At 35.9% G+C, this 25,303-nt stretch overlaps 1 protein-coding gene across 11 annotated transcripts in view; it reads left to right on the forward strand.

Moving 5' to 3' along the window:
- The window catches only part of PLEKHA5 (pleckstrin homology domain containing A5), a 177,573-nt gene that overhangs the window by 45,734 nt on the left and 106,536 nt on the right, over positions 1-25,303 (forward strand). Inside the window, exon 4 of one of the 11 annotated variants that reach the window (XM_075505682.1) lies at positions 20,778-20,853. The exons of the other annotated variants lie outside the window; for them this stretch is intronic. Coding sequence (XP_075361797.1) covers positions 20,778-20,853 — 76 coding nt within the window. The remainder of the gene's footprint in view (positions 1-20,777; positions 20,854-25,303) is intronic. 11 annotated transcript variants of the gene reach the window in all.

The following is a 25,303-nucleotide window of genomic DNA, read 5'->3' on the forward strand; positions in this document are numbered from 1 at the left end:
TTTCCTTGTCAGCAGTGCAGGAGTTTTATAATAATAATTTGCTAATTCTTATGTCCTTGCTGGAGGACAATCTTGTTAGTATTCTTTCTTGCCAGGAATTGATCATCCTGGATAGGACTTGTAACTGAATCTTAGAGGTTGCTGTACAATTGATTTGTCTTATTGTGAGAGCGCTGCATAGGTGCATCCTCAGCTGTAGAGCCTTTTGTTGGAGATGATCTAAAAATAGAGCAAAATTCCTTTGCATTTAGTAATGTGTGGTAGAAGTTTCCACTATAAGATTGTTGAAGTACATAGTATGTAGCTAATCCTGAGTGCTAGTCAGATTCTCTTTCCAGAATTTATTAGATACCTGTGTTTATATGTGTATCTGTGATTGCATGTCAGTTGTGTAGTATCTGAGGGTTGTAACTGTTTAAATCTTGCCTGGTTTATAAGATTCTTTAAGATTTGTTTTCTAAGATGGGGGGGGAGGGGCGGGGCATAGAATGGAAAAAAACCCCTAATAATAAAAACATGGAGTGTGTCTGAGGATGAGACGTGCCAGTGATTTCATCAGTGCTGGGAATCTTGGATTGTGAAAGCCAGTTGTCCCCAATCCAGTTTTTTAGAGCGGGAGCCTGTGTAACATGATCAGGGTGAATTAGACCCTTGTTAAGGGTGGTAGTGGATTTCAGAATATGCAAATTTCTGCTTTCTTCACCAGTCACCTCAAATGTACTGTAGAAAATACTGAAATGATTGTAAGTTCATGTGTGTACTATATTTAAGCAAGAATAATCAGGTGCACATGTGAAATTGCATCCAGTGAGTGCAGACTTTCTGAGATACCAAAACCAGTGCAAGCCAGTTGGAGAGTCAGTTAAGGAAACACAACCTGTAAGAAGAGGTTACTTAGCTTACAGAATAGAAAGCTGAAAGGGAACATAACTCCAGAAATACATTAACAGCTCCAGCAAAGTGGGAGTAATTGGTTTTCTATGTCTCTGGTAGTTACAACAAGAAATAATGGTCTTAAGCTGGAGCTGGGGAAAAATGGTCTAAAAGGAAGAATGTCCCTGATAGTTTCATAAGCCTTGATGAGACAGCCTACAATGACAATCTGTATTTGTATACATTCACGATGCTAGCATACCTGCAAATTGTCGTTTTGTTTTATTAAATGTGATAAAAGCATTAAAAAACCTAGCTATAGCCTAGATTTATTGGCTAAGAATACACTGCACATGAACATCATTGCTCCCACTGTCAAATTAATGTGTCACTTCAGAAGTGTTAAACTTTATAAATAATTGTTTGCTGAGCTGTTTTTGGTTGGGTTTTTTATGTTGCTGTCTGCTTTTTGAAAGACTTTATAAATGCCTATTACTTTCAGGAGGGATTTTTTGGTTTTGTTTGTTTTCCTTAAGTAAATTCATCAGTTGCATTCTGTTGCATATTGTCTGCTTTTTTGGTCTGTGTTTCCTCTTTCTATATCTGAATGTAATCTCTTTGAAGTAGAGGCTTTATTCTGTGCTTATATGTAAGGTAAGGTACTAGTCCTTGACTAAGATCCTTTGTTTTCCTGTATCATGTGTAGTGTACAATTCAAAATACCACTTGGTTTCTGGGACAAGAAAGAGGTCTTCCAAGTAAAAACTGTCATACAGTCGGTAGCCTGCATACATTTGTAATGATATCAGGGTTTCAAAGCAGCTGTGTTATTCAGCAGTTATTAAAGACTGGAACTAGTATAATGTAACTTACTGTCTGGTATATTTAGGAATCAGCTTTGCTTTGCACACTGGAGCAAGTGTTTTCAGCGTTCTTTGGAGAGCTGAATTTCTGATTTTCTTTTGTTCCTCTGGTTACACAGTTTTTGTATGTAAATGCTCCTTCTGCAGGGAAATTAATTTTTGTCGTTTGGGAATTAATGCTGTTTTTCTTACGAATACATGTGTAGCAATGGCTGAGTAGACTGCCTGTGAAACAAGTAAAGACTCTTTTAGTGCTCTTTCCTACCCAAATGTTGCTTTCTGTGATTGTTGTTGGCAAAATTCTTGATGGAAAGCACAGTCATTTCCTCTGAATCACAATATTAACCTTACTGTGATGTAATGTAGGGATAGAAGTCCATGCCGTTTTAAAGCATATTCTGCAGGATGCATCACAACTTTGCTTTTTTTGGAAGTTTGGTTTGAAGTCTGAAGTGCAATTAGTAATTAAACTTTGCGCTAGGGTGCGGGTGTTGGGAATAATAGATTTATTTTTTATTTGTTAATAAACTAGTGAATTGGGAGTGCAGGTTCCAAGCTATGACATGAACATTGATTTAACATATTTTTTGTTTTAGTCTTTCACATCAGTTTGCTCTTGTAAAGAATTATATTACTAGTTTCAAAACAATGCTAGTTCTTTCCCTAAATGCATATTCAGGGTAGGATTTTATTGTAATCTTAAATGTTCTATTTTATTATTACACTGATACCCATGTTCCTACGGTAGAAAAATGTTAAGGCTGCCTTAGGCCTGTTTGGTCCAAGTGGTGTTATTTGATAGCTCAATCTTAATTGTCTGGTAAATGGAGGTTAGTTTTTTTGTTGTTTGTTTGTTTTGTTTTGTTTTTTTAATAAATGTTCATCTAGAGTATAACCTCAAAATGACTGTACTAGGCAGATCAAAGAGATCTGTGTGTGATGACTGATAACTATGAAGAGTGCGTGGGTGCAGCTAAAAACTGGACCAAAGTGTGTTGTAGTATTTGTTAGTACTTTATTCTGTATATGCACGTGGGGTTTTTGCTCTCCAAAATACTTTGTGATAAGGAGATCCAGAATTTTTATAAGTTCCAGTTGTTTCTTTTGTTAAACAAATGTTGCTTTTCAGTAAAGTTACTATTAACGTTACCGATTCTTACATCTGCACCACTTTTCACGTTTGTCTCCTCACTGCTCTCTAAGCTCGAGTCCTGCTCAGTTGAGCCTCAGCTCTTTTAGACCATTCCATGTTTCTGATTGTCCCTTATGGAGTCTTTCAGTACGCGTTCCGAGTTGGGGGGACAAGACTGGATCTCCATGCCCCATAGAGACCAATGGTGATATGGTTGTTTACTGTTATCAATTCCTCTGACACGTTTGCCTTGTTGACTGCCACTGAGCTGACACCTTTTGATTCCACCGGGTAGATCTCCAGACCTTTTCTGAGAGGCGGCACCTAGTACAAGCCTGGTCTTTGTCTCTGTGCTTCTCTTTCCCGTAAGAATCGCTTTTCAATTAATGTGCTTGGTTTCAATTGCTATCTTGTATCTCAGGCACAGGCTATTATGGGTTTTCTCGGCAACTCTCTTCAATCTAATTTTGCCTGTCCTGAGTAATTTCATATCAATTGCAAATTATTCCTATGTTATTCACTTGCTTTTTCAGATAGCTTATGAATATCTTGTGTATAATGGGTTCTTGTATTTTGCATCTTCCTACCCGTACATACAGAGGACTCTTTTATTTCATTGCAATTGGGCTTCTTTAAGAAGTCTGAATGAAGGACTTTGTAAAAATGGGATTTTTTTGAGATAAGCATATTGATCCGATCAGTATGATTCCATTGCAGTAAATGTGCAAGGTGAAGCTTTCCCCTACAGAGGCGGTGTTGACTCTTTCACAGTATGCTGTATATATTCAAATATCTGTTAATTCTGTTCTTCTTTATGATACCTGATAACTCACCCAATACAGAAGTTAAACTTGAAAAAAGTGAAGCACTTTATAGCACATAGGATCACCATTTGGCATCTTCATTCTTCCGATACAAAAGCCAGTTTGTATGAGAGGTATGCCCTTACATCATACTCCTCATTTTTTTTCCTTAGAAATTTTTTTCCATTTATTTCCTTAGAATTATTAAATAAATACTAATTTGACCTGGTGGTTTTATTGCAGTTCACTTTTATCAGCTCCATAAAATAAATCTCTTGTGCTGACGTTGCTTTGAGACAGTTTATAAAACTCTCCTGCTAGAAAGAAACACTTTGGCACTTTCAAGGGGAACTTGGTTTCTCCAATGAGAAAAATGTGGCTAGCTCTTTTGCTGTGGTTTTGTCTGTCTTGAGTGCTCCTTTTGCATCTTCAGATCAAATCACTTCTTCAGATTCTGGAAGATTTTTGTGTTTGGAGAAAGTTCCTGTTCAGTTTTTGTGCCACACGCCAGAGGCGATTTTTCTTGGCCTGCCAAATTGCGACGTTACATTTTTGCTTTCCGTGCTTGGATGCGAGTTCCACTTTTTGAAAGGTCTTTTTCCTTGCGGGTTTTATTTAGTGGCTTTTATGTTTTAAAGACTTACGACTGGATAAGAGTCAGGCTGCCGTCTTTACTGAGCAGCTCCTCCACCTCCCCCTCCCACCTCCCCACTTGCTTGCTGCCAGCTGAAATGGAAAATTCTCGACTTTCTGGTAGGTGGCAGCATTTGCTGCCTGTTCTCCTGCCCGTCCCAGCGCTCTGCCGGAGGAGCTGGATGGCTGGCTTCACTTAATACGGGCTCAGCTAGGAGTAACGTGTTGAAGCAAGGGGGAAGAGGGGGGGAAATTTTTGTCAGCTCTCTCTCGAACTGGGAGCGAGCACTGCCAAGGGCACGATACCGACCGTGGCGATGCGCCTTTCGGCATTAGCGTCGCTTTCTCTGAGCATCTCGGCTGAGGAGGGATTTTCCTTTGTCATATCCTGGCTTGCGTGGTAGCTCTTGGAGGAGACGGAGTTGCTCGACCTCTGAGTAAGAGGTGAATCTAGTCTGCTGCACGAGTCTAAATACTGACTGCAGTATACATATACTGTAAATACAGTATATATAAATACTGTATGTTTAAGATTAATTGAACTCAGACGAGGCTTTGGATTTGAGCATAAAGACTAGGATTCTTCCAGAAAGAAATCTGTCATTATTATTGCCTTGCTTTAACAGCGGAGATTATCCAGGCTGTTTAAAGCGGGTGGTATTTTCAATCTTTATTTCAAACTCTCAGTATTTTTTCTTCTTTGCAAACGTGTTACAAGAACACAGTCAATGTCCGGTCTTATATTTTACTTTGGCGTAAGCTTAGAAGTGGACTATGAGGACAAAAAAGTAATGTGGGAGTAGGATCTGGAATAGAATTTAATGGGACACAACTGAAGGTAGCATGGGAAAAGCAGGTATGTCAGGGGTGAAGAGAATTGCAATATTCAGTGTTTTCATCCTGGTAAAAACAAGCATGCTTGGCTTCATTGGGTAGCTGTGCTTTAAACCAGGTAGTATATATGAGGGGGGAAAAGTGGAAAGATATTTTTGACTGTTGCGTTTTATGTCCTTGAAATGATTAAATGTTAGGGGAGGGAATGAAAATAGTTCATTGCATTATGGAAGTGCTGACTTTTGTCTCCAAATCAATTCAAGGAGCAGAATGAAAATACAGTCAAAATATGTTCATTATGTTCTTCCTGTTAACAAAAACATTTGGATATTTTTTGCCAATCATATTGAAGACACTTTAAAATCATCAGAACATATATAGAAAAATCACATGTCAAGTTGGCTATTAAAATTACTATGTTAATTAACAGTGATCTGTCGTTTTAGAAGTTGTGAACTTGTTTTATTGATGACCTGTCATTTAGTTTGACAATTGCTTATTGCCAGTAAGTTGTCTCTTTGTGTACTGTAATATTATCACTGGACAAGTCATTCTGGGTTGAGTTTTGGTGATAACCAAAGCACGTGATGCTTGTTATTCCTTTTTAACGTCTTTGACATTGTTCTCCACACAATGGCATGAATAGAGTGTATCCCCTTATTTCACATTTGAAAATTGCCAAAGAGATGAACCAGAACACACCAGAGGGAAGAAGAAAAATGGTGTGGGTTTTTTGCGTGGTGGTGTTTTTTTGTTTGGTTTTGGTTTTTTTAACTATCACCTGACAGGTCTGGGTAGTTTATTATGGCTGTAGACACAGAGTAAAACATTCAGAAGTAATTATTAAACTTTCTCTCTAAGAAGGTAAGCCAGGACCAGCAGGAAGTATATGGTAATGAGCAAATTCATTGCAACTCTGTTAGTCTGGACAAATCACGGTATGTTACTTGGATTTGAATCATCATATTCCCATTCCTGTTGCAAAACAGAATTTGTGAATAAGAAACTTGGAGTCTATTTTATAATTTATGACTAATGATGGAACCTGTTTCAAATTGGCAGTGGCAGCAGCAATGTTTCTTACATAAGCTTCTTAAATGACATATGGAAAGCATTCCTAGCTTTTAATTCCTTTTAAAAAGCAGTGTCAAGGAATTAACTGATATAGGTACTGATGTTTTATAAATGTGACATGCATGATTAGTTACTACTGTTAATTAGTTAAATTAAACAAGTATCTTCTTGCCAAAAGTGTTTTATTTCCTGACACACACATCCCCCTTGATTTGTTGAGCTTTTTAGAAAGCTGCTTTTATTTGTTAGAGCAGTGTTTGACTATTTATAGTAGTGGACCCATATGTTGAGATTTGAGAAACCCAGAAATTAGGAATGACTAAATGCTTAGTGACTTTTTTTTTTTTCCCCCCTGGTGACAGTATTTAATTCTCTAATCTGGAAAGTTGATCTCAATCCTTAACAGCTTCATGGTATGTTATTTTGCATCATGTGTGCAATTGCATTAATAGATGTAGGTATGTTTGTAAGTATGTGGAAATGCAGGCTGCAATCTTAAAAAATTTTCATGTCATTATTTTACTTATAAAAGGTTAGGTCTAGAGAGCCTATGAACAGGAACTGAAGTGATACCAAATGAGGAGGCAGGGTAGGGGATGCAGCTAGAATGGGGGCTTAAGCTCTGCAGCTTCTCCCTAAAATCTCCTGAAGAATTTGTAATCCACTGACTGGTAAAAGCATCAGCCTTTATGGAAGAACTTTAAGAACTTTATAATACCTGTGCCGCAAGTGTTAAATCATGTGTCGCTTTCCTAATGAGCATCTCTAACATGTTGCACTTTATTTGGGCTATAAATCTACTGGAACTGACCAAATCCGTCTGTGTCTTGGAGGCAAAGGTTGCTGGTGTTTTAGGAGTATCTCAGTGGGAATCAATCAAATCATTGATTCAGAAGAGGAAAGAGAATGAGTTTTGTAATAATAAAGATTCGATATGTAAAGTAATTCTGTTATTGCTAGGAATAGAAATTTGTGACTGTTCAACCCATTCTTGCCCTGTCTCTCCTTCTTCCTCTGCTCTGTCCTTGAGTAGGTAGCCCAGAGGAAAGAGAAGTGTTTTTTCCCAGGAAACTTATTCTTTTTCCACACTCTAAAGCCAAATTCTGTTCTTTGTATAAACATTTATGTAGGTCCTTTTTCAGTATCTTCGAAACTTTAGATGAAGTCATGGACAAACAAATGTGAAAATGTTTTTTCTGAATAAATTTACCTTGTGTCCATTCTACTAAAGATGCATGTGGTTAGGCTAAGAGCTATCTCTGTGGCAACCTTCCTGCTCTTGCTATTCAAGCCAGGAAGAACATATAAGGCTCATCTTAATAAATGCAGACTATCTTATATTATGTGCTTTGCCTTTTCAGTACAAGCTAAATGTTTGGATGGGATTTTTTTGTTTGTTTGGGGTTTTTTTTTTTGGTGTGGTTTTTTTTTAAGTTGCATTTGTACATTAATTTACACTTCAGATCAAGTTACTTCTGTCAGATACTTCTGTGAATAAGTTATGTATGTTCCACATTAAAATATTAATGGAGGAGATATTTGACTCCTTGGCACAGGACTAAGATTTTCCAGGTGAAGTGACTTGAGGTTGCAAAAAGCCATGCCAAGTACTGCAGTGGCAATGAAAAAGACTAGCTTATGCATAATTATTTTCAGACGTACTACCTACAATTAATTACTGTATCACACTTACCATCATGAATAAACTTGTAAACAGTTGTTCAAACTCTTTAAGTTATGCTTATATGAATCACTTAAATACTAATTGTTCTGGGATACTGGTAAGGATTCTGGGGAAGGAAGTTGGCACCTGAGTAGAACTTCTTGAAGTTTTCAAGAGCAAAGAGGAATTGGGAGGTGATTTTTAGAACGTTATTGAGACCTGTTGCCACACTAACCTACATTCATACATGAAGAGGCACAAATGATCTGTGCATGGCTTGAAGGCAGAAAGTTGCCAGGAGGGACACCAGTGTAGTAGTCAGTTCACCTTTCTAAAGTTGCTCCTAAACTTTAAAACTTGGGTGAAATAGTTGAGGCTATTTAATAATAGCTAATAAAATTGAAAGCTTTGGAGTAAACGCACATTACATGCAAATATGAATTCTGACATTTTACTTTTGACTATTTCTTACCAAGGCTTAAAAGAGCAGACATGCTATATCTTGTCTTTAAAATAAATATCTAGGTTTTAAAATTCATATCCAGAAGGAATAAATTTGATAATCATCAAAGTTAACTTCTGTCTTCAGACTCAACAGGAAATTCAAATGCCTGTCAGTCAACTTATACAAGTCACTTCTCAAGCACACTGAAATCTGAAACAGTTTGTCAAAAGAGATTAAATAAAAGGAAAAATGTAATATGCCACAAAGTAATGTTAAAAAAATCAAAATGCCCCTGCAACTAAGAAAAACACGTTTCCTTGATGGTCTTTAGTATATCATGTTTGAAATATGAAGTGGTGATAGTAATTTTGAATGATGGTACAATAATGGCACTAAAATATCTGTATGCTTGTAATTCAGATATTTGTATTTCTAATGAGGTTTTGATAGCATTTTTTTTTTCTATATGTGCTCTCTGGATGATTCTTATTTACATTGGTTGGCAGTAGAGTACTATATTATTGCTTAGGGAGATTGATTTTTACCTCCTATTATAAAACCTAAAGGAAATAGCAATTCTAAAATCTGGGGGCGATGGGTGAAGAATTTCTCTGAATATTAGCCTTATAGCAAGCTATTAAAAAAAATCAAACAAAACCAAAAAAACCCACAACAAAACAAAAAAACCCCGCAAACAAACCCTGCAACTCCTGTGTTTTGTTAACAGCAAGTCTTTAGTAATAAAATGAATAGTAATACAGTAAGTAATACTTACTGTAACAGAAACTTACTTTCAAGAATTGGTAGTATATGTGTCTTAAATACACACATTTAAGAACAAATTTTTTAAAACTCATGGCAAAATTCACTTTTTTAAATACTGCTCATACAATATTTTGATGTTTCAGTCTGATAGGAACCCTGGGAATGTCTTATCTAGGCTAATTCAGATTTTAAAAAAAACAAACAACACAAGTCTAAACACACTTTGCATCAGGGAGAGGGGAATGGGATTGCCAACAAAGATCAGGATTTTAATGTGTTAGCACATTAATTGAAACTTACTTTTTGAAAAGCACTTTTTTCTTTGTCTATCAAACTTTCAGTTCTAAACAAGCGTCTGAATTTCAGACCCTTTTTTTTGAGTGGGGAGTGTTTGGGTGTGTGGGGTTTTGAATGCGGGTTGTTGTTTGCTTGTTTTAACAGTGAATTAATTATTCAAAATGGGGGAAAGATGACACTGAAACTTCTTTAGGCACAGCGCAATCATGTGTATCCCAGAACTTCTTGGGCTGTGGTGTGACTTCCAGTGAGATGGAAGCTGCAAGTATATGCCTTGGGAGCTGCCCTCCTCTAGGTGGAAAAAATTGAAAGGACATTAATACTTGATTAATAACCCCCAATTAATATTTGGGGTTTATTTCATACTGCTGTCTCATTAGTCCTTGCAGGTACAAGATATTTCCAGAAGTAAACACCTGTAATACACCCTTTGCTAAAGAAATATAACAAAGTCTTATTTTTCGGTAGTGGCAGAATACTGCCAACCTAGTGCAGTGCAGCTGGCATCGCTCCACAATCGAGAGCGCAGTAATGCATTTTTGTGATACTTGATATCTGAGCATTATAGTCTTAGCAGCTAAGGAGCTACCAATAAAGAGTATTAATCCATAATTAATGTTGTTTCATAATTATTGTAACAATACTACATTTGTATATACAGAGTAAATTAGATCATTGTTTCAAGGGTTTTCAAACATAATGTAATTTGTTTGAAGTGCAGCATAGGATATTGTGTGGAAATTCGTAGTTCTGTGTAAATTGTTTTTTAAAACACTTCAGACCACCGAGTTCTTTTAGATGGAGGAATTCATGTGATAAAAATGTTACTTTTGTTTGTCTGCAGATGCTTTCCTGAGAATTTTGTAGCTGGACGTGATGTAGGGATGGTCTGGTAGGGTTTGCTCTGTGCATGGTCGAGTTCTGCATGTCAAATGAATGTTGTGAGTTTTGTCTACAAAATCACTTACTGTAAAACTGCACATTGCAATGATAAACTTCTTTGTGTATAATGCATTGTAGTAGACAGAGCTGCTATTGGGAAGAGAAACTTGTCGACAAGTTGAAATAAACACTGTTTCAGGTTTTGTTCATTTATGCTGTTTGCACACTATCAGTGTGCTTGGACTCGCACTATACTGTGCCAAGATTCTGTTTTTCAAACATTGAATTACTACAAGTAATTCAGGCTTTTTTAATATTTTTTTCTTTCTTCATTTTGAGTTAAGACCAACAACAGTTTGTCATCTCTTTTTTTTTTTTTTTTTTAATTTGAAGTTATGCACTTGTTTTAGCAGTTTGCTTTGAAATCTTGAGTCACAAGTGACTTAAAAGGTGCAAAATCAGCAGCAGGCTTTAAACACAAGCAAATTTCTACTTGTTCTTCTCATCTCCTCAACAGTGGATTAAAGTAATAAAGTTCTCATGTAATGAGTGGCGAATGAAGCATTGAACCTTTCTTTTATTTTTCTGTTTTTCAAGTAGGATGTCAAAACAATTTTTTTTCCATTTTCATGTTCAGTACTGCTTTGTGACTGTTTGTATATCTGTGTGTGTGTGTCTATGTGTACATATATATTTCTAAGGAGTACCTTAGCCTTAAAAAAAAAAAAGTCTGTCAGAGGCTGCTTGAAAGAGAAGTTAAACTGTGAATGAATTTCCTCTGGCTTGTATTGAAGACACACATTGGCTATCTTGCTCATTAATTTTTCTTTTTCCTTTTTGTACTAACGGGGTTTTTGCAGTTTGGTTTCAGCATGTAATATACGACACACTTAACCACTCAAATTTCCTGTGATTTTTTTTTTTTTAAGTGCTTTGGATGAGAATGAGTCTTACTTATAGGAAGTCAAATCTCCAATGTTTACCTTCCTGCTGTTAAAGATACTGTAAATATTCATTATTCCCATGTCAGTGTGAGTACCTCTTAATTTTAAAGATGGGTATTTTAAGAAAATATGAATAGCTTGCAAGACACTCTTGGTGTTTGCTATCCTAACTAAAATGTGACTCTAGGATTCAAAATTGAAGAGATTTTTATTAGTCATGTAACTCCAATTTAATTGTTGATTTTCTCGTGGTTTGGTTTGTAGCTTATTTCCTGTGAATCACGTTTGAATCCTGAATACAAATTGTATACTTTTTGAAGGACTTGAAATATTGGAGTAATAATGAAACTTTATCCCTGGGCTGTTGGCCTGAAAACAAATGTCAATTAAAAAAGCATTTAAAGTGTTGCTCCCTCTAGTTTTTATTGAAGCATGTAGGCTTTTTCATATTGAGGAATATAAAGCTCATTAGATCAGTTAAATTGACTTTAACAAAAGGGAAAGCCATAATATGATGATTTTCATCTGTGCTGCTTTTATTTTAACTGTCACTTTGATTAGATTTGCTTTCAGCAGGTTTAAGTGGTTGGTATCTGACAGTAGGAGTTCTTGGTGAGGATAGCTGTGCTGAATTGGTGGCAGCTTGTACGGAAGGAAAGCCTGTGATATTAGCGCCTAATCCAGCACTGTGCTGGATCTGGTGATTCGGTTGAGAATAAAATTAAACAGCCACACGCTAGCTTGTGAATTTGTTGTCCAAGTATATTAAATAGTATCCCTATTTTAGGCATCTATCTATGGGAACCCCCTAACAAGGATTCTTATATCAAGTATCTGATTGAAAATTATAATTATACACCTATGTTGCGTAGTAAAGTTCAACTGCAAATTAGCAGCAGATCATTCAGAGTTTAGTTATCCTGTTCACTTGTTTAATAATCTTCCAATGTTTGTGGCTTGAGAATTACTCTCCTCTCCCTTCCACAATCCATGCTACATTTATATCAATTTCCAGGGAGATCGGGAACAGTCCGTAAGCTCTGCCTGCTGGAGGAAGATGTTCATATTTGGCAAGGTAGTGTCATTTTAAGTGAAAGTCAACTCTATGCCACAAGCTGGTGAATCATTCCCTATCTTGTTGAAAAGGATGTTGGAGAAGCCAGGGGAATAGAAAAAGCTGTTTGAAGAAATTTGTAAGTTTGAAAAAAAACCCCTAGATTTGTAATAAACTGATACTATAATAGCGTTCCTAGTCAGCTTTACAGTAGCTGAGAAAAGCAGCCAAATATAGGAGAAATTATCTCTAGTAGTTTGATACGTCTTGTCTTCAAGGTTTCTAACAGAATGTATTTGTGGGTTTTGCAGCAGTTGCCAGAAACTGAGATAGCCAGAGATGAGGATTTTTGTTTTGTTTTTGAGAACACAAGAATTCCCAGCCAACAGCAGTCTGTGGTTCAGTGACTTCCAGAGGCAGAGGTGATATTTGTATTTAACTGCACGTGATGGGTTTCTGTATTCATTCCTGAACCCACACAAACTCTATGAGTTGTTTTGGAGCCTAAACGGAGCTCCGTGCTGCAACTGCATGTATGAAGGACTATCACCTTTTTAGTTTTGAATTGCTACCATCTAGTTTCATTTGGTGTGTCCTGCTTTTCATGTATGTGCAAGTGATGCATAAAAGTTTACCATAAAAGCCTGAGTGATAAAAGGATCTTTATCACATCCCCAGTCTAAGGCCTATCAATCTATTTTTGTTCCTTACATGTGGAAAGTGTTCTACACCCTTTAGTCATTTTTTTGGAACTTCTGTGGTTTTTTTGTTTTGTATGTGTGTAAGGATTAATCTACACACAAAACTTTCTGTGAGTTCTCCGAGATGACTAGTCTATGAAAAGGTATCTGTTGTAATACTAAGGCTTTGTTCTGTAGTGGAAATGGTCAGCTCAGAGCCCATTACTGAATATGTAAAATACAGGGGTTTTTTTCATTTGCGTCATGTTACGTACCACTGTTAAATATCAACTGCTATTTTACTGCTTGCATTCCTAATCTTATATAGTTTCTCTGTGATTCTTCAGTGGGGCCCTTGTTATCCTGAATAACTTCATTGGTATGAGATACTCTCTGGTAACATTTTACTTCTGTATTCATCCCCTTTTTGAAATCAGGATGAAGAGCATATGTGAGCTCAGGCCCTTGCAGGTCTTATTAATTTGTATCCTTTCATTCTTTTGAACCAGTTACCATCTATGTGACAACCCTCTTACCCTCTGGCAGCTTAGTTTCTTTGGATGCTTTTAGGAAAACCAGATTCTCTGGGAGCTGAAAGGCCTGTTTGCCTCTTTTCTGTTGGTTTTCTTTTTTTGTTTGCCTTTGTTGTTGTTGTTAGTTTGTTTATTTACTACTACTAAGTCTGATAGATCTCTGAGGTATAGCTTTCCTTTTCAAAAGCTGTGGTGACTCTTCCCCGCTGCAACAGATTTTGTACCTGTTAATTCAGTTATTTAGAACAGTTCTTACTGGTTTGCCTGGTAAAAACCATAGGGTTTACCTAATCTGTAGTCTTCTAGCTGCCCCTAGAAGCTCTGTAAAACTTGACATAGAGTCAGGGGCCTTCCAATTCTGTGGAACTGAGGCACTTTGGGTACCTTGGACAATAGCTAAGCTCTGTGGTTACAGAACACCATCTGGCTGCTTCATCCTATTCAACCAATACTTTAATTCTGCCTTGAGTCAATTAGAGGAACAAGGGTGAGGCTTCCCCAGCTGTGAAAACAAATACAGTAAAATAATGTAGCTGAGCTTTCTGCAGTAGCGTTACCTTCTATCAGCACTCTTGATTTTTTTTCTTTTTATTTTTTTTTTTTTTTGCTTTCTTTTTTGGTTGAAAGGCTTCCAGATTCTGCACTTTGAAAGAGGAGCTCTATTAGGCTTGAGATACAGGGTCTGTTTCTCCCCCTTTCACCCTCTACACATTTGTAAGTGGTTCCTCAGAGCCTGCAATGTATTTATTTTTTCACTCGCCTCTTTGTGAGTTTTCATTTAACCTAGTATTCTTTTTCCCATTTGAACACTTTCAGAATTTTTCTTTCTTTCAGTAAACTTCTCTTAGTTGCTATTGCTAAGTAGCTATATAGCTAAATATAATGGCTTTATAGCTAAATAGCTATAAACTTGCTATTTAGTGAAGCTGATCTGTCTTTTGCTTGAAATAATTTTGAAATAAGGGATACACTTTTTCTTTGCAGTATATTACATTTTCTGTAATGCAGAAGAGCTTGTCCTGCTCTCTTTCACTGAAGGTATTTCGTCAACTTAATTTTTTCATATCAAGAGACTTGGGAGATGAGGAAGACATCTTTAGCGCTCATTCGGGTTGGTTCAGCCAGTGCTTGTGTCTGTAATTCTGTATCAGGTACACAGTCAACAAGTTGTCAGAGTAGCATGTTTTTCTAAATAGTTAATCTTAAATTCATTAAATGATTGTATTTGTTTCATAAATATTAAGTGATAACTCTACAAAAGGATATTTTTACTTTAGAATTCCTTCTGTTAATATAAAGAAGCAGCTTAATGGGCACATGTGTAACTGCGATTCAGAATTAATTTGAGCCTTGCAAAGAGCTTTGGCTGGCTAGTAAGTTAGTTTGAGAGGAGAATTCAGATATTTTCCAGATGGCATCTCAGCAGTTTTAACTCCGGCTTTATCGGTTAATAAAAGGGATATGTGCTATGTGACGGTTATTGAATAAGGATTTGAAAATGACTATAGGTCTTGCAGCACAAAAGGGCTGCTGAGTTTCACTGTTTCTTACACAGAAACTTGTATTTGATGGGTTGTTTCACTTGTGCTCTGTGTTGCATCCAAAACTGAAAAATATTTTATGCTGCTTTTGTTGATGCTAAATAGAATTGAAGGATGTGTTAATCAGCCAACGAGGTCTGTAGTGATGTCGCCCTAAAAAAATTTCTTGGACTTGTACAATTTTTGCAGTATAAGAAATTTGCAGAAAAATCAATTGCATTGGACATTAAGAATAAGTATTCAGATTGGATTCCTGAGATTGTCGGTTTTGAGCAGAAGTAAGCATATTCATATATGGAATCACTTACTAGGTTTTTTTAATGGCAATTCTGGGAATAGACATAAAATAAGAAGGAATGGCACTAATGGGTTGAATTTTAGAAACAGTCAAGAATTTGCCTTACCAAGTACAGTTCCTTTGTCAGGCTGTTGTTCTCTTGCCCATCTTGAATGTGTTTCTAAAGCTAATGGCTATTTTTAAAAGAAAAGCAAACTTGTTAAGAGAATAATGGGTGAGGGGGAATTCTGTCTACTCTGAGGATAGGTAGTGGGTTGTCTGTCTCTGTGTAGCCAGAGCTTGTCATCAGGATGGGCACATATGTAGCTTGTATTTATGAAAGGTGGTTGGTTCAGACCTGGTCTTAGTCTCAGACACCCTGTAATATAAATATATAGATAAACTTGGAAAACGACACTGACAATCTGGGAAGCAGTGGCAGTTTCATATGTTCTGGCACATTGTCTTATACAGTTTTCCAGATTAATCATCTGTGGTCATATATTAAAGACCAACACACAATCTGCTTTTATAAGCTGTGAACAGCAGATATAAACCTTATTTTTCCATTATAGTTATTCAAGAGCACAAGTACAAACTATTGTATCTGTAACGTTTGGTATACCTATAATTAGGAAGGAAATGACAATACAAATGATAATGCACAAACTCATAGTTGACTATTCAATCTAATTGTGGGCATATGAAGAGTGAAAGAGTATAAAAAGACAGACTTACCAGGGGCTTGCAATAACTAGGTAAGGAATAGAATACAGGTCTCTTCTCAGCTGATGCAGTAAACGTAGTTTGTGTATCCTTTGATGCCTCATTTGCCCTTTCATGCCATGTCAGGTAATTGTCAAGTCCTCCATCATGAAGCCTTCAAAAGAAGAGAGGAGGTAAGGAGGACGTCCTTTGGAGAAGGTTCTTTGAGTCAGGAATGGTAATGCCCTTTTGGTGGGTTGTGCAAGCCCTGCAAGATAGTTGAAGGCTACCTGTTCTTTTTAGGTTTGCTGCAGGTGCGCTGAGAGAGATAAACTCGGGTGGAGTAAGAGACGTGTTGCTTCTCTGAATGTCTGGAGTTAACTACTCAGATAAACTGTGAAAACAGAGATAGTGACAGATGTAAAACAAACACCATAGATAATAAATGCTATCTTTCTATGGTGTTTTTATGTCCTAGTCCTGATTTTGGTAGTCAGTTCCTGATGCCTCTAGCCATATGATATGTGCATTAATAAAAGTTCAGAAGGTTTGCGTGTTCCTTTTTCTCAACTATTTTTGTTCCCGATTGTTTGAAGTTACTATTCATGAGTAATATTCAACATCTATTTAATTTGCTTTCAGTATTGAAGGCACTGGGAGATGGGTTAACAACAGGGAAAAAATAAAAGAAGAAAGTTGAAGAAGGCAAAAATAACACATGGGATGGAAAGGAAAGCTGTAAACCAAGACAATATTTTCAAATGAGATGCAAGAATAATCACAAAAGAAAAAAAAAAACAGAGAAATGTACTTATTAGCATAGGAAGACTTAAATATTACACAATAGGCACACTAGAAATATGTAGCACAGGCAAAACTATGAATAGAAACAAGAATGTAAATGATGCTACATAAATAAGAGAAAAATGACTCATCGTTTGAACTATGCATATGTAGTTTTTTCTCTTGTAGTTGTCTAGACCCAGATATACACTTTTTCTTGGTTTTGTTTGAAAAAATGTTCTTTCCACTTGAATAGGTCAGCTGGTACTTAAGATGTAAAAACATAATGGCAAACAGATTTTAAATTGCTACACATTTCTGGAGAACATAGCTTTAAACTATATAGAAAAGGAAGAAATTTTAGATATCTGTGACATAGTATTTGAGAGGGGCATTTTGAGGTATTACTTATAGTAGACCAAATCCAGGAAAGCTGCTTACATGATCATGCCAAAGCTGAGAAGAGAGCTGAAAGAGCTCGTGTGTGAGAGACAGGGTTGTGAAATTCTTTTTGGGATGCCAGAAAGTCTTGTGAAACTCAGCTGTATATAATTTACTGAAGAATTGATCATGTTTAGTTAAAAACATCAGTTGCATAAGTTAAAGCTTTTACTAAAATCCATATAAAGCCTAGTTATAAGCTTAAAAGTGAATCATACTTTGTTCTGAAATAGTGGTGAGTTTGATATTGAGACTTAAAATGAACCTAAACTTAATGCAAAACACTAATCTTATTAAAATGAGCTGCTCTGCTGTCAGAACAGGTGATCAAAGGTGTTCATGTGTGAACTACTGCTAGGGAGCTGTTAGAATGCAAAGATGGAGCAAAGAGCAAAGGAGCAAAGATGTCTTAAGTATTCACCACCTGATTTCTTGATAAATATCTTAAAAGAAAAAAGACCAACACCACTTCAGTCATCAAACATTTTCTATCATGTCTTCTAACTGTGTGCTGAGTTTACTGAAATGAATCTTAATCCTGTAATACTCTCCTAGGGCTCATTGAACTCAGTCTTTATAGCAACACAAAGTAGTCTGGCATAGTTTTAGCACGCTGTGCAATAACAAGGCTTTGGTTTGGATATCGATGCAGAAACTTTACAAAAATTATTCAGCTTCCAGGTCTGAAGTTTGATTTTAATCTAATACCAGCTTTGTCAGGTTCAGAAGAATAATTATTTTCTGGAATTCCTATGTACAGGGTATATTTTCCTACTTATGTGTTAATTTCATTTTTTTACTTTCAAGAGATGTTTATTAGATTGAAAATTGGCAAATTTATACTCACCTACTATAAAACTTTCTTATCACATGTACAGGTCTTGAAACTCAAATTTATGTCATTGTAAAGGAACCCTTTCAAGTTCAGTGAGAGAATTCTTTGCAAGTAGCACTTTGAATTAGTTGTGGAATCAAAGTATTTTGGTTTTATGTGCTATTCATAGCCCCTTTGCATTTCATTATTGTAGCTACAATTTGTAGGTCATTAAGAGAATAAAGTACAGATTCATCAAAAGAAGAAACAAAACCTGTCCTGAATCTTCCTTCAGCTCCTCTAAGAAGTTGGGCAGATGTCCAAGAAATGCAGAGGGTTTTTTTTTCCCATGAAAATTTGTCTTTTGGGGGAGAACATACCCACAAAAAATTAACTTCAGGGCAGACCTTTTGAACTTGTAAATTTTTGTCTAGCTCAAAGAAAATGCTCATAATTTGTGCTGAGGTTGATGGGATTTTGGGAAACAAAGGCGAATAAACCTGACACGAGAACAGTGTGTACTTCCATTTTAATGGATTTTATTAGGGACTTCTTTTTCCCCTTCATCTTCTATATGTGGAAACTACAAACTACTGATTAGGTAGATATGGATTTGTACAATTCATCTTTCTTCAACGGCTTGCTTTTTTTTTTTTTTTTTTTTTTTTTAGAATGAAGCTAGATCAAACCTGCCTGGATGAAAATATTTCTCATTCAGCAGGCAACTCTTATGTTAAATGCTGCATTTTAAAAATATGTTGTATCTCACCAGTCTGAATCTCTGTGGAAGTTCAGAGAGCAATAACAAAGCAAATGATGAAAAGTTAGGTGAAGAGAGAAGATAAGCTTAGATAAAAATGTGAAATATGATTTAATAATAATTTCGTTTTCTTTAAAGAGTTCATTAGCTGGCAAGGAAATACTGAAATTCTTATCAAGAAGCAGACTTTTCATTGCCTAATGGTAGACTGTAGAATTAATTTGAATTTTGCAACCTGGACAGATCTTGTAGCAAGGGTTGTTTTTTGTATGTATTGGTGTAAGAAAACTAACTACCAAGGTATTATGTGATTAAAAATCAAATGAGTGCAGTTAGTGTTACGTGATTATAAATAAACTTCTTTTTATAGTAATGTAGTATTATCTCTGGAATATGAAATGGGATGTTTCAGTTTGTTCATGCAAATCAGGTTTAACTGTGCTCTATTGTGCATGTTGACTTTTGGGTTTATGCCTGGAGGGAATTTCTGAAGTAAAAGTACTTCCTATCATTTTGTGTGAGTTCAAAGGCAAAGGGCAAGGATGAATGTTAAAATAGTTACCTTAGTAAATATTTTGTTTTCATGCCAAGAGGATTTTCAAAGCATAGGAGTGCAGTGTGTGAGTCTTAGACTTCAGATCGTTATGGCTGAAGCTGCAGATTCTTACACTAAATACAAGCATTTTTGCATAGATAAGAAACCCTCATTTTTAAGTTACTTGTAGACATCAGTGAAGCTTAAGAACAATGTCTTGCCTCTCTACTGAACATTGTATTAACCTTTATCCACCATACTAAAAGTAGAGGATTTGATACATGCCTTCCAATTAGTAGAGTTTATTCCAAATTCAGTTAAGTATTTCTATGCCCAGCTATGGTAGAGACCAGGAGGTGGGCTGTGTTGGTTTTTATATAGCATCTTTTGAAATATAGCATTTGTAAAGTAGCCTGCCTGGCTTTGACTTCAGCTTGAATGATAAGCAGGAAAGCCTTAAAAAAAAAAAAAAAACCCCAACCAAAAAAAAAACCAAAAAACCAAAACAAAAAAACCCCAGAGGTGCCTGGGGCATAGCTTTTGTCTTCCCACAAGATGGGAAAGACGTAGTGTATTCATTTGAAAAAATGAATATACAATAAATATTGAAACAGGCCTGTGAGATAAAGAAAACCAAAACATAGAGGACTTCTGTACTACTTGTGTCTGTCTGTGGGTGAATTAAAAGATGTTAATCTCTAAAGAGAAAGGGTTTCAATATGTGTTTTCTTTGACATAGGATTTTTGCATATGAATAACCTGGCTTTTGATATCAAAATATATTCTTTCATTAAGAAGCTAAATGGTTTCTTTATGTATAAAGAGATTTTAAGTGGGGTTAAAATGCTTTGGTACATAAATCACTTGTTAGACAGTTCTCTGGCCTTCCTTCTTACCTCCCCCACCCTAAAAATAAAGCTGCCCAGAAATCACCAGGTAGGATAATTCATAAATTGATTTGGAGACTATTTAACAGATTTGTTGTCTTTGTCTGATTTATGAATTGTGTTGCTTAGTGTTCAAATCATATGCTATCCTGAAAAGGTTTTCAGTCTATTACAGTGGCATCATGTAATTACATTGAAGCACATGATGATAGTGTTTAAGCCTTAGGATGCCTTGCAGGGAAGTGGCGCAAATAATTATCTGTGCATCAGTGCAGATTTAAAAAAAAAAAAAAAAAAAATCAATACTGCTTGATGGCTGAGTTTTACGTATTCCAGTTAATGATTTTAGATTTGCCTTAAAGTTCTGAAATTGTTTGGAAGTAGGCCATCTCATGCTGAGATGAAGCATCAGGCCGTTTTAAATTAGATACTGAGCATGCTCATATCAAGTACCCACTCTTAGATTTTGCAGTGTGTGTCTCGGTTCCCTGTTAGTAGAGCTGTCATTCAACTGAAGTAGGGGAGAGCACAGCATGCCCTTTTGTCATCTTTCTATCAGTGCACATATGATTTCTCTTGGAACTGGAAACTTGAGATGTGAGACAAGCCTTGCTGTTAGATCGCCAGTGGTTTTGGTGAGTCGATATTCATCTCTTTCCTTTCTAATGCCTTTAGATATCTCAGATAAAACTCAGCTTCATACGCTTCATACTCGTCTCTATTCTCTAATAATGGTATCTATTTGAAAAGTCTCTGCCGTCACTCACTTTAGTAAAATAATTCTGGTACGTATGTATTAATTTCTTTACTGGGGAAGAATTGCTTTTTTAACAGAAATGCTAGGCTGTTTCGCTCAGAAGTTAAAAAAATGGGCATATATCTTTTTTTTCTTCTGACTTCAAATTAGCTAACTATTCTAAATATAGCAACAGTTCTTCAGCTGTCACTTCTCAGTCATTTTTCATTTTCTTTGTGTTCTTAGTAAATTGGTTTAAAATCTAGATTGTTTCGTGTATCTCATATATTAGAGGGAGCTTGAGTAGTCTTGCAAAAGAGATTTTTATTTATGTAAGACAATGCTGAAGGATATTTACAGTACTTGGTTTCAACACAAATTGCTAAACAGGGTAAGTTAACTGTTGTCATCTGTTAGTTTTGCTGATAGATATGCATGTATTTCCTTCTTTAAGCAGCTAAGAAATAGAAAAAGGCATCTCCTAGTTCTTTTGTAATGACTGAGATTTTGTACTTTGTTAGGATATAATGGAATTTCTGAACAAATCTATAGTAGCTAAAGTGAATGTTTGATACAGCTTAACATTTAATTAACTTTTAATTAACTGTGGGAAGGCAGGATTTATGATTTGAAGTATTATCAAAGCTTAGTTCTTGCACTTGATTTAAAATCTTATTTTCCTCCAAGAGCATCTGCAAAATATAACTTTTAAATTCTTTAATGCAATGCATTTAACTTGTAGCAAAAAGTCAGTTGACAGTATATTTTTAAAACATCTAAACTGGGGTTGTAAAAAGCAGTGAGTGAATTGATAAACTGACACCACCCACCCCCCCAAAAAAAAGTTGGTTCCTAATTGCACTTATCTCCCAGTGAATAAAGATAATTTAATATCATGATTGAACTTCATGTGTGTGTTAAGGTTTCAGTTGTGACATCCTAGAGTTACTTCCTAAAATACAGTTTATCACTGGATTGAGATTGGAGGTCTTAATTATAATACATTCACATATATTTTGGGGTTGGGAGGGTTGTTTGTTTTTACAGGCAGATACTCTTTATCCTGTTGTGATTGTGCATATATACTTTAAATAGTCTTCTGGATAAAAGATTTGAATTACAATGGGAAAAACTGCTTGTCAGTGAATTCACGGAGCCTGACAAAAGAGATTCTTGCTAAACATAACCCCTGTTATGGTTCCGATTGACCTGATTCATAGGACTAAAATCAATAAACCTGTAGGCTTCATCATCACCTTGATAGTCCCAGTTGGAAGGGAGAGAGGACGGGGAGTGCTGTGTGTGAATCTTGAGTACTTGAACGTTAGTTTGCCTGACCCCCGATACAGGTTTCTCAGGGAAATGATCTAAATGGGTGTAATAGTTAAGATTTTTGTTAAAGCCTGAGGATAATGCACTTAATTGAGGCCTTGCTGTGGCAAAAGGCTGTCATAACCCATCAGAAAACCCGCACTTTGGCTGCCAAAACAGGATTCTAGTGTGTGGCTCTGACAAACGATGAAAGAGAGACAGCGAGGGGTAACTGCAAACCTATGTTGTGCAAAATATATTACTATACTGACTTGTTATCTTCAAAGCACGTTATTTGCTCTTATAACTAGAATATGTTGTTTCATAATGGTGGTGACTTCAGGTGCCATGAGTGAGCTGTGTGTCTCGGAAATCTGGAAAATGCTATGGAGCCATACAGATTTGCCGTAGGACAGTTTCGGGCTGAACAGCAAACCTAGAAAACTTAAGATATTTAGGAAGGGAACAAAGAGATGAGAAAGCTAAAGACTTGCATTAGTGGCTGCAGAGCAGGCAATGCGAATGGCACTATAAGAGGAACAGATTTATGAAAGGTAAGCATGTGCAAAGAAAACAGCATTTAGCTGCTTTGGCAGTGTTCCTTTATCACTGCGAGCGTGCAAAAATGTGAGATTTCTGGTTTGGACTACTGAGGAAGTTTGAAGTTAGTATGATTCTACTGAGATATCTCTTTTTGAAATAACTAAGATTAAAAGTATAAAAAGTCCTATTTTACAGGTTTTGTAAAGGAACAATTGTTAGTCTCAAGGAAAGCAGAAATTTGCAAGTGTTAAACATCTCAAGTTATTTTTGTGACCTTGATCTTGTCTATTTTACTTTTCAGAATAATGTTTATCCTTTCCTTTGAAGTAAGTGCTGACTCTGGTTAGTTTTTCCAAAAAGGGGAATTATTATATTATAGTTATAAAGGTTAACTGAAGTTTTACAGGCAAGATACTGTCTGCTCTGCAGTGCTACTCTTGTCTATACCCATTCTATTTAGCATGTAAATCCACTTTTGGTCATGGGTAGCATGCAGAAAAATTTGCATTGTGTTTATGATCTTAATGGTTATTACGCATAAATAGGTGAATTTGAGATCTCGGAGAACCTGACACCCATATACTACCTTTTGTTTTGCTGTAATTTCACTCTGTGTTAGTTTTGTTAATGTCTTTATATATCCATATATGTGTGTGTGTGTGTGTATATATATACACACACACACACAGAGAATATGCAGAGAGGGAGGGTGAACATGTGTAAGGGCTGCTGGTTGTACAAGCTTATTCAGAAAGCACTTAAATTGCACTGAATTGAGAACTAAAATGAAAAAAGATAGTTTTATTCAGTTCCAAAGAATGTTATGATTCAGTCATTTTACACATGCCAGTCATCAGTAGGATTTTATTTTATTGTGGATCAATATATTGTAACTTGCAATAAAATACCAGAGTGTAAGGTTTAAGTTCTTACGACTCCGCTATGTAGACCTACCTTTCAGATTTTCAGAAACTGTAGGTCTCTAGAAGGATCTTTGAAGTACCCATTCATGTGATTGGCAATATAAGGCATGTAATTCACCTTGTTCAATTATTTTTTGAAGAGGATGAAAAAATTTATTCTGTTTTCCACATGAATAAAAAGTTACTGACTTGCGTGGCCCTTTTTCACTAGGAGAGCAGTATACCTGTAAGAATGTGGTAGTGACTTCAGTCATTTTGAGGAAGCACCACTGCTGAAATGATGTTTAAATAAACTTTGTGCTGCTTGAATTTTTTAAATATAAATGTTTGTACAGAACTAAGGAAAAAAAATCAGAAAAGGATGTGGCAGCTAGGGATGTGGGGTGAAAGGGAACCTCTTGTATATATATCACTTAAGCTGCCTGCCAACTATTTTTTGAATTATTAAAATCTTTTGGACAGTGAAGGCTCTGTCTTTTTCCATTCACGTTGTCTTCTAAATGAAAGATTTTACTACTGCTGACAATTGCACATACTCAGTTCATGTGCCAGATGGAGAGCCTGTGACAATTTTAGACTGAAGGTTGTGTCTAAAAACCTTGTCAGCATTCTGCATCAAATCTTGACCCATTTTAGACAGTATGCTACAATCTGATACTTTCAAGAGAATAATTCCATTTTTTAGTTTCTTTTTTTATAGAGTGGAGCTATGTTTCACAAGCATGATCTAAATTTACTTTTCCAAATGAAAAAGAAACTGCACACCAGTACTCATTTAAAATAATTGGCTGTAATGTCAGCATTGGGTCTGAGATTTTATAGAAAAATAAAGAAGGCAGTATTAGTTCTTTCTATATGTATGTAGTATAAGTTGAGAAACAGGTTTATTAAAGTGAAAACCTAAAATGTTTTAAATTTTTTTATTTTTAAAAAATCTTCAGCTTGTTTGTACCAAGAGAGTGGAAATGGTAAGTAGTTGGCCAAGTCCTGGCTGAATGAGCTGAGAATTGCCTCTGCTTTTTCAGTACATTATGGTTTAAAATGGGTATTAGATACAGTCCTGTGAATTTTGGCAGATTTTAGCCATGAATATACTAGATCATGACAATTCAATAATGAATAGGTATTTAGCCGGAATGTCTATCAATAAAAATTTAGAAAATTATTTTGTATAAAGTCAGTGTTGGGAGCTTTACATTCCCTAAAAGATGACCAGGAGTAAAGCATTCCCTTTTGTAAGTCAGAATTTCCAGCCCCCCAAAAAAACACAGGGAAGAGAAAAGGGGAAAAACAAAGAAAAAAAAGTTTGGGAATGTTTCTCAAAATAGTACCTAAGTTTTAATTTTTTTCCCTGTGTTTTCAGCACAGTACAACATCACTTTCCTTATGTATATACATGCATCCATATTTTTTAACAGAATCTGGAATATTATTTTATGCTCCAGAGAACATCAAGATTTGAAATATTTTTGGGATATTCAGTCTTATGCATGCTTCAGTACTGTGGTAGGGAGACAGTAGCTTAGGATTTAAACATTTCGGTAGCTTTAAGAAAACTAGAATTGCATTGTG

The sequence above is a fragment of the Mycteria americana genome, chromosome 1 (assembly GCF_035582795.1).
Source record: "Mycteria americana isolate JAX WOST 10 ecotype Jacksonville Zoo and Gardens chromosome 1, USCA_MyAme_1.0, whole genome shotgun sequence".
Lineage (NCBI taxonomy): Eukaryota > Metazoa > Chordata > Aves > Ciconiiformes > Ciconiidae > Mycteria > Mycteria americana.